This window comes from Daktulosphaira vitifoliae, unplaced genomic scaffold (genome assembly GCF_025091365.1).
Source record: "Daktulosphaira vitifoliae isolate Bord-2020 unplaced genomic scaffold, ASM2509136v1 Scaffold_5, whole genome shotgun sequence".
Classification (NCBI taxonomy): Eukaryota; Metazoa; Arthropoda; class Insecta; order Hemiptera; family Phylloxeridae; genus Daktulosphaira; species Daktulosphaira vitifoliae.
Window position 1 is genome coordinate 981,710 of NW_026099576.1, and position 15,333 is coordinate 997,042.

Sequence of the window (15,333 nt, forward strand, 5' to 3'; positions counted from 1 at the left end):
GCAACTTTTTTACAAAAACTAACTTTTTCAACTTAATTTTTGAAAATGTTCCGGAAATACTGCGTCCTTTAAACATATATCAAATTAAAGCTTATTTTATGTACTATAAAATGAATAAAAAAAATGTAATGTTTGCGATAAAAATCACCTTCTATCGGAATGTTTTTTGTACTTAAAACTTCCATAACTTTTTCAAATATTAACAAATCAAAATAATATTTTATTATATTAAAACCTTAGATATTTCCCTTTCATTTTATATCATTTTTTTTTGAAAATCTAACACTTATTCTGCTCACAGGGGGGATTTAAAATAGGAACTTTTTTACAAAATCTAACTTTTTTAACTTGACTTTTGAAAATGTTCCGGAAATACTGCGTCCTTTAAATATATATCAAATTAAAGCTTATGTCATGTACTATAGAATTAAAAAAAAAATTTGTCCTGACGACCTATTTTCAATGCGCAAATGCCTACAGTATTCAAAAATATGCAATTTTTTTTTTAATTCTGGGTTTTGTATTTTATTTTAAAATATCTTATTAGGGGAATACAGTGACTTTCATGAATATTATATAATTTAATTGATATAGAATAAAGTTCATAAGACATACAAAATTAAACTTATTAAAATTTTTTTACTTTTTTAAAGTCGAAAAAGTAATTTTTTAATTTGAGTTAGCTTAAATAGCCAATTTTATCATGCGACAAAAGCATCGAACAGTTGCCTAATGGGTAACATCTGTGTCTTTCACTCTTAGGGTACGAGATTCAAATCCGACTGTGGCTTTTAATATTTTGCATTTTTTTTTGAGTTAGAATAAAATTTTCAAATCATTTGATATTTATCTCATTTAGATTCAATAACTTCAATAAATATAAAGGATCTTATCACTATAGTCTTCCCTCGTGAGAAGAAATTTATATTCATGTAAATATTATTTTACTATGTGGTTCTTTTTGTGGCTACGATTTATTTTGCCAACCCTCACTAGACCTACTTTTTTCAACGATATGTCAAATGATTAATTTAAGTTTATGATATTTAAGTTAATGATTAGTTTAAGTTATTACTCTTAAAAATCGAAAAAATATTCCTTATTCAAATAAAAAGTAGCTTAACCAGCTTTTTCCATACAAACAATTAAAATCATTAATTTTTAATATTCTTAAAGTATTTATTGTAGAATTAGATTTGATATGGTAAAAGTATTCAAAAGATACAAAAGTAAATAATTTTACATTGTAATTTATTAATTTTTTAACTCTATTTGTGTGTGCTACTACCAGTTTATAATATTCCGAATTTGTTTGTTGCTATATAAATCATAAATTTAAAAAAAAAAATGATTTTTAGTTTCACCTGAATTTAACGATGGATTTTTACAATTATAATCAAATTTTATAATACGCTCAATTGAGGCCATACAAATACAGGTAGCTAATTGATTTTTTATGACATCGATATTAGCAGGTACACAGCATTGTTATTATCAATGATAGTAAGGTACATTGTTGTGAATTTATAAATACACTAACTGATAATACAAAAAGTATATCTATTGATAGTTATTATTGATAATAAACAATCCGTGACTGTGACAGCAATGCCATAAAAAACCAATTAGCTACCTATATTTGTAATCCCTTGTATATTATACCTGTATATTTACTCCAAAACTTTAAATGATTATATCTAATAAACGAATTAAGTTATATTAAAAATTCAAATGCCATTTACTATTAAATTAGAAACTCAAACATTTTATTAAATTAAAAATATGTGTTACCATTTAAAAAAACAAAGTTGACCCCCTTACAAGGCATAAGGGATGAACTTAAAAAGTATTACATAGTTAAAAATTCAAGAATACTGTGTAACTAAAGATAATAATAAAAAAAAATGTTTAAATTATTATTATTCTATAAGTAATTGAGTGGGTTATGATAAAAAAATCACTCTGTATATAATTCATTGGTCCAACGATAGAATATGTGATGGGACGTTATCACAACAATTGGTGACACGCCAAGTAGTTGGTCTTCGACAGTATGACATTGAAGAAACAATCAAAAACCTCAATGTAAGGCAATTATCACCTATCACTCGTAGATAGTGGGATCAAGTTTGGCACAATAAGGCATCAAGCATGTTGCAATTAGAATTCCAGTATGACGTATAAGTCTTACAACAGGTCAATTTTTGTAACTTTTTTTTTATTTATAATTGTGTTCTCTTCATCTATACATAAAACTTGTCAAACTAATACAAAGTCAAACGTTATTATATTTCAATAATAAATTATTTATTTAATATAATAAAATGTAATTAAGAGTCATAATTTAGGTAAGAAGTAATAATAGTAGATAATAGTAGTGTTTTAATATATAATTTTTTAAATAATAAATTTGAAACAAGTATATTTATAGAAAAATCTATTAGTTTATCAATTCAAAATAAAATGTATATTTTATGTTTTTGTTGTAGAGTAACTTACAACTTTGTTATTTATTAATAGCAGCATATACTCGTTTGAATGATTGCGGAGGCAAGTTCAAAATCTAAAATTAAAATTAAAAATTAGTTAAATATAATAAAATTATTAAAATATAACATTAATTGTAGCACTAATAGTTAATGTTTTTTTAAATAATATTTGAAATAGAATAGTTAGAATTTCTTGATACGTAATATTAATTGAAAATAATTTCTGATAAAAATTACCATAGAAATCTATTNGTTCTAACGTATAACTCTGATAAAAATTACCATAGAAATCTATTAGTAATAAATAAATAAAATTAAAAAAAAAAACAGCACAGTGGGGATATTGGGTTAAGTATAGATTTAATGTGACAGTGATTAAAATCACTATCATAAGAAACGCTTCGATGCAAATCTGAAGATAATGTCTAATTTTAAAAATTGGTGGATAATTACAAAAGCAACACAACTATTTTCCTAATTATATTCAGATTAGTAATTCTTAGATTCAAAAATATAATATAAAATTATATATTATATAATTGTTATATTGAATTGTTTTTAAATTATTATTGACTTTTAATATGTTAAAAGTAATAATTTTTAATCTACTTTTTTTTGTCCTTTAAAGTGAAAGTTTATAATAATTAATTTATTACCATAACTTTTAGCTTAATTTGCAAGTTTGAAATTGTAATCATTAAATAGAAAAAAAATGGTATTTTTAAGATTAATATGCATTCAGGAAATTTTATAATTACTATTTATTGTTAAATTTATCAGAAAAGTTCGATTTTAATTTCTTTTACATTTTTATCATAATAGATCACTTAAATAAAAATCATAAAAATAATTTCTAATTAACTTTTGGTGTTTAAAAGAATTCTACAATTGAAATATTCAAAACTTAATTAATTTTAATGATTTACTTTAACTAAAAGAACCAATAAAAAAAAGTTGTTAAAAAGATTTACTCAATTAAACGTATTATTAAATTTGATCGTAAAAATCCATCGTTAAATTCAGGTGAAATTAAAATCATTTTTTTTTTTTAAGTTATGATTTATATAGCAACATGTTACAAAAAAATTTGGAATATTATAGACTGGTAGTAGCACACACAAATAGAGTTAAAATATTAATAAATTACAAAGTAAAATTATATAATATTAAATCTAATTCGACTATATACTTTAAAAATATTATAAATTAATGATATTAATTGTTTGTATGGATAAAGCTAGATAAGCTACTTGTTATTTGATTAAGGGATTTTTTTCAATTTTTGAGGGTAATATTTTCAACTAAATACGAATTGTAATCATTTAAATTAAAATGTAATCATTTGAAGTATCGTTGAAAAAAGTAGGTTAAGTGAGAGTTGAAAAAATAAATGGCGGCCTCAAAAAAATAATATTAAGTAAATATTAAAGTAAAATAATATTAACACGAATAAAAAAATTCTTCTCACAAGGGGAGACTATAGTCATGGGATCCTTGATATTTATTGAAGTTATTGAATCTTAATAAGATAAAAATCAAATGATTTGAAAATTTTTTTCTAACTCAAAAAATATTAATTGCCACAGGCGGATGCGAACATCGTACTTTAAAAATGAAAGACACAAGTGTTGATTTTCGAACATCAACATTAAATACCAAAGAGAAAAGGATGTATTTCACATTTATGTATGTTAAAAAACATTAACTACACAACATAGACTGTGCGATAAAAGAATTCCAATGAGGCTGAAAGGTAAATTCTACAAGACTGTAATAAGGCCAGCTATGGTCTATGGTTCAGAGTGTTGAGCAGTTGATAAGAAAGCAGAACAGAGAATGAGTGTAGCAGAGATGAGAATGCTTAGATGAATGAGTGGAGTGACTAGAAAATATAGAATAAAGAACAAGAGATTTTAGCCAAACAATTATTTATGCTGTCATTTAAAACAAACATAATTTTGTTAAAAGAAAATGTAAGAATAGTTATAGAAATGAATGTTAAAGGATAGTGATCCCAAGTAGTTGGAATTAGGGCGAGGAAAAAAAAGATGATGTATGTTAAAAAACATTAGACTTAATATCTTTTAATTTTCCTTTATGATTAAGTATGTAGACAATTTTTTTTAATTTACATTTAATTATTAACTTTCATTTGGAAGTAAAAAAAATTATTAAATAAGAAATATTTTTTTTTATCTAAGGCAATCAATTAAAAAAGCCCACTTACTTCACCAACATGTTGCAATAAAATATTTTGATTAAATTCTAATAGTGATCTAGTTCCTAGGGAAAACCAGTTACTCATTTTTTCCGGATCAAGTGTAATTGTAGTTTCATCAGTGGCATTATACTGTAAATACTGATCTTTCACAAAATCCTTCAAAATACAATAAAATAAATATAAAAATTTATTTTAATTTCTTTTTTATAACGATAGAATTTTAACTAAATACTACTTTTAATTCGAAATTGTTGAGGACATTTGAACAATTTATTTATAAAAAAATAAGAATCTAAAAACATTCTATTTTCCTATTTTTATCAATTTAAATAAATAAATTATTCAATTTTTATAAATTGATATCAAATAATTTAGTATTGTCAATTTTACGGAGAAATCATAAAAAGATAAAAAATTATTGTACACGGCGTCATTTTTATCATATTGATCAATCGATTTCTCTTAAATATAAATATTAGGAAATTCTTTTTTGTAATTTTAAACTTTATATATTTTTTCATTTATTATTTAGTCATCCTGTTTATCTGAATTCGGCATTTCATCTACCCATACAAGTGTTTATGATCCGCAGTCCAATTCGTCTGAGAGAGTAATGCGTAAATTGGTAAGTTTATTCAGGGCATATTGTTACCAACACCATACGAAATGATTTCATTATTTGGTTTATAGTGATAATATTGTCCGTAAAGCGGCCCTCACACGATCAATATTACTGACAGTATAATTATTGACAGTATTTGACATTACTGTCAGTGTACTCCTCAAACGGTCAGTATAAATTAGTGTCAATACATCAGTACTGATCTGTATTTACATTGTTCGGGTGTTCGTTTGGTCAATTTTATTAAAATGGACGAAAATCGTCGTAAAGCGTGCATAGCAATTATTTTAGCGTTTTCTATTCCAAGTAAACGGATAACTAATAAATAGGAAGCGATGGGTAAAAGAATGGATTAGCAAACGTAAGAAGTATTGTCATTTAAATCTGTTAAAAGAAATCCAGCTTTCCGACCCAAAAGACTACCAGAATTATTTTCGAATGAACAGTAACATCTATAATAAATTATTAAGCATGGTAGAACCACTTATTATTAAGAAAAATACTAATATGAGGGAAAGTATTCCTCCAAATCAAAGACTGGCTCTTACTTTGAGATAAAAACGCCAGTTCTTCAAATAACCAACTCGAAGGTTGATAAATGTCGTCAGCTCCAGCGCCACTTCTTTTAGATTCATGAATTTTTTTTAATTCTTTACGGAAATTACTTCGTAAAGTATTAATTTTCTTTTTTACATCATCTATAGAAGCATCAGGCTTAATTAACTTATAAACAACTAATAATTCACTATAAGCATCTTTTTTTTTGTCTCTATTACTATAGTCTTTGCAACGAATATCCCATAAACATTTTAAATCTTTATACTTGGAAACAAAATCACGTAATTGTTGTTCACGGCATTCGCGCGCGTTTGGAAATTCATCACGTGTGTCATCCATTGCTGCGATGTCAATACTGACGAAATGTCAATATCGACCTCACACTATCAATATAATCATCAGTAACCAAATACTGACGACTCGATATCCGAATTTTTCATCAGTCATCAGTATCGTTTTATCATACTGACAGTACATCAATACTCACATCACACGATCAATAATACTGTCATTATCCAAAATACTGTCAGTAATATTGATCGTGTGAGGGCCGCTTAAGTCATAAATGTCAACTGTATTCACACCATCAAGTTTATTCAACGGTCAAGAAGAGAAACCTATTGTAACCATTTTGATTTAATTTCCTCAGTTTTGACAATGCCTCAAGAGCGAAAACTTATTATAGTTCGCGAAGTTCAATGTTTGAAAGCTGAACATCGTAAGCATCGATATAATCGCAAATCTATCAATATTGACGGTCAAGTTCTTGTGCGAACTCACAAACTAAGTTCTGGAATTAAGAAACTAATTGGAAAATTTTGTTTGCTGCATAATTGTCCCTATTTGGTTTCTGAAGTGAAACAGAATAATTCTTATATTGAAATTTATCCGTTGTCTGAACGTATCAAATACACGTTAAATGTTATTTTTCTTAAACGATACCGTCATCGAGTGAAGTGGAAGCTGTTTTATTCATTTTTGCGTCACCAAACGTTCCATTAAAACGAACTAAAATTTTAGAATTAACCTTATTAACTTAAAATTTTTATGGTGTAAAAAGCCGATATATATCTAAAAAATTTTAAAAAAAATTTTGAAATTAGGTCATCCAGCAGAAATATTGCACCTAGAATACATGTATTTTCATAAAATTTCTAACTTTGTAAGCCTCTAAATCCCAAGATAATTGTTCTAAATATTTGAAATTTAGTTGAAACATAGATTACACACTATACAATACCACATGTAAAAATCACAATAAAATAATAACTTCTTAATGGTTTTAAGTGAGCTCAAAAGCGCCAATTTTCTATGTATTACTGATTAAACTATTTGTTTAATTTTTTATTTAAAATAAATTTGTATTGTTAATAAAAGTATAAACTTAAGAACTATCACAGTGTTTTATTATTACTTATATATCAAAGGTTATTTTAAATACTATTTTATAAAGCTTATTTTAGATTTTTCCAGGGTTCAAAAGTGCTATCTAGTTGATTGTTCTATTAACTATCAGCATATAAATGGATTTATATTTAAAAAAATAAAAAATCGATTTATTTTGACCAAATTTATAACTGACCGATATTTTCATTTAAATTTAAATCGTTTCACTTTTGAAAATCGCCCATCACTAGTTTACGTACAGTCATATAGCAGCCGGTGATGAAGGTGCTAACTTGGAACTGATTCATAGGAAGTTACATAGACCTTAAGAATAAACAGTATAGTCCACTGTCACAACAATATTGACCACAGGACCGGTTGACTTGTGAATAATTTATCTTATAATTGGGAACATACTAAACACCTACTACACGTATGACGAACTGATATCTTGATAGTTAATTTAAAGTGTATTTTTGTAACATAAGACGTTATTGTTCTAACGTATAACAATTAAAAAAAAAATGCAAAATATTGACTGAACCAAAAATTATTATTTATCAGTACATATGGAATCACTCTGTATATAATTTTTTATAATTGAATAATTATATATTTCTTACCCCTTTTATCATTTTTTTAATATAGTTAATGTCTAAATTTAAGGCAACCGCAAAACGCTCTACAATGTTCCACATTTGTCCTATAAAAATTAAATTATTATTTTTAATATGAATTTAAATAATCAATTTTAGAAATTAACAATAACTAAAATTCAATAAATTGAAGGTTTACCACACAAAAAAGGAAGTGCACTTATAAAAATTTTTCAGGATCTCCATTTAAAAATTATTACCACTATAAATAGCATTGTAAATTTTGAATTTTGAATTATTACTAAATGATGAAATATTAAAATTTAATAGTTTTTCTTCTTGTAAAAAAAAAAATCCTGCTTCATTCCTACAAATTAGGAATAATGTAGGCAAATTATTTGTCTAAAAATTATTTATGCAAAAATTCCTCTGATTTTATGCGTTAGACCATCAATATCTTACTTATATATAAAAACTAAAAAGATATATAAGGAAAGAAAGAACAGCAAACATTTTTTTTATATATATGACAGATCTAATTAGGCAAGAATAAGTTTTCTAAGGGCAAAGCAGAATAGCTGAAAATAAAGAACAGCATTTAAATATAATTAATCTCTTTTATTTAGTACTTTACTCAGATGCAGAAATTTAAATCTATTAAATAGATTTGGAGAAAGCGTATGGTAGAGTACTGAGAGAGGTTTTAAAGTGGGCATTAATGAGAAAAAGATTTCCGAAAAAGTACATTAATATAATAGAAGATATGTATGATGGCATTTGTACTAGGGTAAAAAGTGTAGGAGGAGTATCAGAAGGTTTTCGGGCAAGAGTAGGAGTGCACCAAGGTTCAGCTTTAAGCCCTTACTTATTCTCTATAGTGATGAATGAAATTACTAGAAAAATACAAGGAGAAATGCCATGGTGCATGTTGTTTGCTAACGATATAGTGTTAATAGGAGAAAATTGGGAGGAAATTAATCAATGGCTAAAGGTGTGGAGATCAGCTCTTGAAGAAAAGGGTTTAAGAATAAGTTGAAGTAAGACAGAGTATACAGAGTTCGAGTTTGACAAAGGAGAACACGAGGTAGGTGAAATGAGGAGGTCTTTGATAATAGGCGAGCACGTGATTGGAGAGGTGGAGAGTTTTAAGTATTTAGGGTCAGTTGTGCAAAAGAGTGGTCATATTGACGAGGATGTAAGACACAGAATTAAGTGGGGGTGGTTTGAAGTGGATAGAGACGTCTGGCGTCTTATGCGATAAAAGAATTCCAATGAGGCTGAAAGGTAAATTCTACAAGACTGTAATAAGGCCAGCTATGGTCTATGGTTCAGAGTGTTGGGCAGTTGATAAGAAAGCAGAACAGAGAATGAGCGTAGCAGAGATGAGAATGCTTAGATGAATGAGTGGAGTGACTAGAAAAGATAGAATAAAGAACAAGAGATTTTAGCCAAACAATTAATTTTAAATGGAATAAACTTTTTTTAAACTACTTAAGTTAAAAAAAAATTTAACTTGGCTGGTTAAATTTATAATACGTTGCAATGGACATGAGGACTGAAAAGGTTAATTATTTATGCTGTCATTTAAAACAAACAAAATTAACATCCTTATAAGGTATATATAATGAATTAAAAATATACTTAATAATTAATAAATCAAGAAATCATGAAACTAAAAAATATCAAAAATTATTTTCTTAATATAATTATTATTTCAAGAGATATCAATTGGCTAAAAGTTGTTAAAGGTTGCTAATAAAAAATTCATCCTGTATTTTGTTATTTTAATTTATCATAAACCATTAATAGCTAGAACATTTTTTTGGAAAGAGTACCCCCTACCTTTTAATATAAATATTGAATATTAAGAGTTGCAAAAATTCTTATCATGAATTTAAGTATCAGAATAACAACATGATAAATAGTGATTTTAGACACAAAAATTATAATTTTTAGTTAATTTCAGCAACCATTTGCACATACACTATAAAGTGTTGGAATAAATTTCAATTTTAACTTATAGATGTAACATAAGCTTTAATTAAACATATATTTAAAGCTGGGAGTATTTCTGAAAAATTTTCAAAAATAAGTTAAAGAAATTAATTTATTATGTAAAAGTTACTATTTTGAATCGCCCCAGAGTGTAGTCAGGTTAATGGTTAGATTTTCAATAGATAAAAAATTATATCTAATGAAAAAAATTATTTAATGTATTTAAGAAAAATAATTACTTTGTTCATCCATTTTTAAAAAAATTATGAAAAATGTAAACAAAAAAACCCAGCACAAGGAGGTCGCGCTACAGTGGTGACATGGCATAGTTGGATCAAGTATAATGATATCTGACATTGATTAAAATCACTATCAAAAAAACGCTTTGATACAAATCTTTAGATAGTGTTTAATTTTAAAAAATTGGTGGATTATGCCAAAAGCTACATGATCTCCTATATTCTTATTAATATCCTGATTAAGATAAAGTATGTCAAATAAAAAAGGGATATAAATATTATTTCCCATAAAAAAATTATGTTGATCCATACACTTTTCAATAAGTTATAGCATTATAAAGTTAAAAATGTAAAAAAAGTTTAGCAGTCGCGGGACTGACCATTAGAAGCTATGCTTATGTAACTGTTTAGAAAAAAAGAAAACAGTATAAATAATGAACAGAAAATAAATAATTTTTGGAACATTAAGATAATATTAAATGACAAAAACACAATTATAAGAATAGAAACAAAAAATGTTTTTTTTATTTTTTTATTTATTTTTATAGATAAAATGACTTTTTGTAATTTTGTAATTATATATATACATAAATCTAATCAGGTAGTACAATCGAAGAAATTATACATATCGCCATATGCCTATAATTTGCATATTAACGTAGGCAAGAGTGATAATGCGAAACGCGCAATAACTACATCAACAGTAGCCCACGTGTGCGGGCGAGGGGGGAGGTCCAATGTCGACGGTCCCCCTCGCCCGCCATACCTAAGCGTCGCAAAACGTTATTTTTTTTCGGACCTAGTCTGCAGAGCCAGCCATAAGAGGCTTAGCTTCAAAAATAAAATCGATAATTTTCACACAAAAATTGTATTTGGTAGCCATTTTTATTGTGAAGACAAAATAAAGTCCAAAATTCTTTTTTTCCATAATAAAGTACATTACATTAGCTTTAATTTAAGATATATATAAAAGTGTCAGACTTTCCGCAACACATTCAAAATTTAAGTTGAAAAGGTAAATTATTTGTGAAAAAGTTGACATTTTGAATCCACCCTGTGGACAGGTAAATGGTCAAATTTATAAAAAAAATATGGAAGTACCTTACGTATCTAAAAAAAAATTAAATTTATTTGTTCATTTTTAGGAAAGTTATGGCAGTTTTAAGTAAAACAAATTGAAAAAATGTCGAAAATTAGTGATTTTAAAATTTGTAATTTTTTTGGAGGTTTCCCCCATTTACGGAGAACGAGGGAAATTTTTTCAATTTTTGACGATAATGTCTTTGACTAGAAACAATTTGTGATCTTTTGACAAATCGTTGAAAGAAATTGGTTCAGTAAAAGCTAAGAAAAAGTGGTAACAGACACAAAAAAAAAAAACACATTATAGTAAAACTAATACCTTTTGAGCTTCGAATCGAAGCTAAAATAGATCTATGATCTATGCACTTTACGATAGTTGTTGAAAACTAATTTCACAAATTCAAATTAGCTAATTTCATTGTTATTAATTTATCGATTGTCTCTTTTGTTTTACTGAAACGGATTTTAATTTTATTTCGTATAATTCTTGAGACTGTATTATCAAAACTATATATTTTAATGTAATTATAAGACTAAATACTTTCTTTTTAAATTTTTAAAAATATATTAATAGAAGGATGCGCCATAAAAATTGTTTATTAAAATGTGAATGAAATACTTCACAATTAGCAATGCACTGCTAAATAAGTCATTCAATAAAATACATGACTGCTTAACGTCATAATTAAAGACTGCAATGACTCAAAAAATATTGATTTTGAGTTTTCGTAACTAGATTGTGTTTATTATTCTACACTTTATAAATCCAATATAGCCAAGTTACTATCCAAAAGAGGACATTTTTAAGATTGAATTTTACATTGAAAGTAACCTGAAAAATCTTTTTCAAATCTTATACTAGAAAGTTCAATTTTTGAGTTGTTACATTTTTGAACTGGAATGTTAATATTGTTATAGATCAGTATATGATCTTGCTTACATGTTGATGAATTTATTAATAGTATTTAGATTAAAGTTATAGAAACCCACCTTCACTGATTGGGGCATGTTGCATAACCAAACATGTAACAATTGGTTTCAATAAAATACGATACTTCATTGAATATGGATTATTTTGATTGATGCATATTACATTTTCTATATCATTGGTAATAATAAATTGCTTATAGTCATCTTTAATATACGAAATAGATAATCCAAACACCTATAATCATAAATATTCAATTGTTATATTATTGTTCAATAGTCAAATTAGTGTTGTAGATAAATAGGGTTCAAGAGGGTGCTTATTCTCCAACTATTGAAATTAATTCTTAAACATTCTTTAAAATTATAAATTTACTTACAAAAAATTATTTGAAGTAGAAAAAACTAAATTTAGTACCTCACAAAAAAATAATTTTTTTTAAAACCTTTAAAAATATTAGTGCGATTTCAATTTTTCAAAAATTCTTTTAATGGCTTATACTACTCAGCAGTTGATGTTTTATCTATGTCAAATCGACCTATCTCTGTAAAGTAGTTTTATTATTACATAATAAGTACTAAAAAAACAAACATTGATAACTTTTCAAAAAATTATGAAATTTGAATAAATTTTAATGCTCATTTCCCATAGTTGTATTATTTATAATAACTTTATTTTTTGTTGCATTCTGGTAGCATTAAAGCAAATAGGCTTGTTGTAGCCTAATTAGCCTATATTATATTCTCAATTATTGAATTATTTCTTTAAATGTTTAAAAATACTATGAACAATAATTTTACTATACAGTAATATAAAATTTATAATGAATTGCATTAGAAGAAATTCAATTTTTCCAATTTATTATAAAAATATAAATTTTTCATTTCTATAAGAGATGAAAATTAATAGTCATAAAATGTTACATTTCTTAATGTAGCAGCTACGTCTTCAATTGCTCTCTCATAATTTTTCAAACTAATACGTCCTTTTAATATTGTTTTTATTAATTCCTCTTTCTTAATGAAATTTTTGGACTTCAAATGCTTTATGATGAGATATTGAACACATTGAACTGTAACACTTTTACCAGGATTTCTAAAAATAAATAAAAAACAAAATTAGTATGTCACAAAAAATTAATTGATTTAATTGGATGAAATTTTTGTGAGAAATCAACTTTTTCTTCTAAGGTATTTATTTTATTGAAAAATTTTTACTGGGATTAATGTTATTAAATTTGTTTTAATAATTTAGTTAAAATAAATCCTAACATCACAAAGAAAACAGAAGATACACATATTTTTAAACAAAATAAACATATTTGTTGATTTTTTTAATGTATTAATTTTTAAATAATTATTTAACATGTTATTAATTATAATATTTTTTGATCCAATTTAATTTATTTTTTTAATATAAATTTAGTTATTAATTTAAAGTGATATAAATTTGAAGTCGTATTTATTACCATGTAAAAATATTTTGTAATTTTAATGTCTTTAAAAATTATTATCTTGAATTGACTATATTTTCATGAGAATCTACAATTTAATGAACCTTTAATATTTCTTTATTTCATTAGAATCTTTCAATTAAAAGAAAAATAATCATTTTTTAAATCACAAAATTTTGTTATACTTATTTGACTTTATTATTTATTATTATTTACTGAAAAATTAATGGATCTCTACAATTTTTTTATATAAATATACTTCAGGCATGCTTCTTTTATTATAAGCTTTTTTTTAAAATATGACCATTTACCCGTATACAGGGGGTTCAAAATTTGAAACATGCATAAAAAAGTAGAACTTTTTCAAATTAATTTTCAAAAATATTTTGGGAACCTGAGCCTTAAATATATGAAGTGTTCCAAAAATTAGTATACAGGTCAATTATTAATAATGAGAACAATAGAAACTTCATTCCTTATTTACTGAACATCTATAGATTAAATGCTAGTTCATATAATTTACAAGAAAAAAAAAAGTATTAACGATCTGTCACCTGTCTAAATGTGAAAAATACTACCCCATCTGATCCAAATCTTTTTTTTAGAAGTTTAAATCAAACCTAAATATGTATATAAAATTTTAGGCCTGATCCAAATAATAAAAAAATTAATCAAACAGATATAACCAAAATGAATTCTTAGTGTAATACAATCCAATAATTTTTTTTCAGGTACGGTTATTGTGATCTAAAGTCTTAAGTAAAATATTAGACTTGATCTATGAATATCAAATTCTTTGATAAGAATATCAAAGAGAAAATTAAAGGGTCTCTTCACTTCTAAACAAAATGTTTTGGCTAATAATGGTAAAATTCTTTTTTATGAAAAAGAATGCTAAAAAACTTCATATTACAAATACTCTATAAGAACTTACTCAAATTCAGTTTCTTTATCTTCCAGCATAATTAAAATATTTTTATATTTTAATGGTCTTAACCTTTTATAAACCAAAATATCAAACAAGATTTTGACCAACGATTCAACATAAAATAATTTAAGTCGGTATTTGATATATTAAATTTATTTAATATAACGGTTTACATTTGAAAAATTCTATACCGGACATATTGCAGAACGTTCTGTAATTTGCATTTAACCAAAGATTAAATAATATGTGAAAATTACTGTGATTATACCACGATTTTAATCAATTATGATTAACCGCCATTCTCTCACAACTAGTGGTGGGAATTTTCATTCCTTGCGGTCCTTTAAGTAACTTGTTATCAATCTTGATAATTGTTAAAAACTGTTATTGTTACTTTCAAAATAATTTTTTTTTTTTATGTTATCTTTGTATAAAATAACAGCGGTATAACTGTTTTATATGATAAAAAACTGTTAATAAAATAAAATAAATATTAGTCTATAAATGACTAACATTAAATATTTATAAACAATTTAAATGTAATTACTCAAAATTACTCATGAAATATAAATATACACATTTTTTTATACCGATTATCAAACACAAACAGATATAGGAATTTTTCTACCATTTTGTTAAAATTCAATTTCCAAAGAATCATTATTTAGGACAAACCTTAAATAAAACTAGGCGTGAAAAACGTCGTATATGCAAAAATATAGTTAAAAAAAAATAAAAACACGCTTTTAAAGCACATTGAACTAAAAAGTTCAAAATAATTTTTAGTTCGAGTGCTTTAAACGCGTGTTTTTTTAGTTTTTTAAACTATATTTAT

The 15,333-nt window shown here is 25.3% G+C and overlaps 1 protein-coding gene across 1 annotated transcript; it reads right to left on the minus strand.

Moving 5' to 3' along the window:
* Positions 1–1,957: 1,957 nt before the first annotated feature.
* LOC126908100 (uncharacterized) lies at positions 1,958–14,815 on the minus strand. The gene is made up of 6 exons (XM_050689985.1): positions 14,505–14,815; positions 13,041–13,212; positions 12,180–12,354; positions 7,900–7,979; positions 4,717–4,866; positions 1,958–2,563 (listed from the first exon to the last, which is right to left on the minus strand). Exons 1-6 carry the CDS (start codon positions 14,531–14,533, stop codon positions 2,507–2,509), a joined length of 663 nt encoding a protein of 220 aa, XP_050545942.1. The 5' UTR covers positions 14,534–14,815; the 3' UTR covers positions 1,958–2,506.
* Between the last annotated feature and the right edge of the window lie 518 nt (positions 14,816–15,333).

What these genes read in the sequence shown, in the direction of transcription:
- LOC126908100 (XM_050689985.1), bottom strand. Translation starts at nt 14,533, where the DNA reads ATGCTGGAAGATAAAGAAACTGAATTTGA. An exon ending in GATAAAGAAACTGAATTTGA is followed by an intron (nt 13,213 to 14,504) that starts GTAAGTTCTTAT and finishes ATTTATTTTTAG; the next exon opens with AAATCCTGGTAAAAGTGTTA. An exon ending in ACATGCCCCAATCAGTGAAG is followed by an intron (nt 7,980 to 12,179) that starts GTGGGTTTCTAT and finishes TAATTTTTATAG; the next exon opens with GACAAATGTGGAACATTGTA.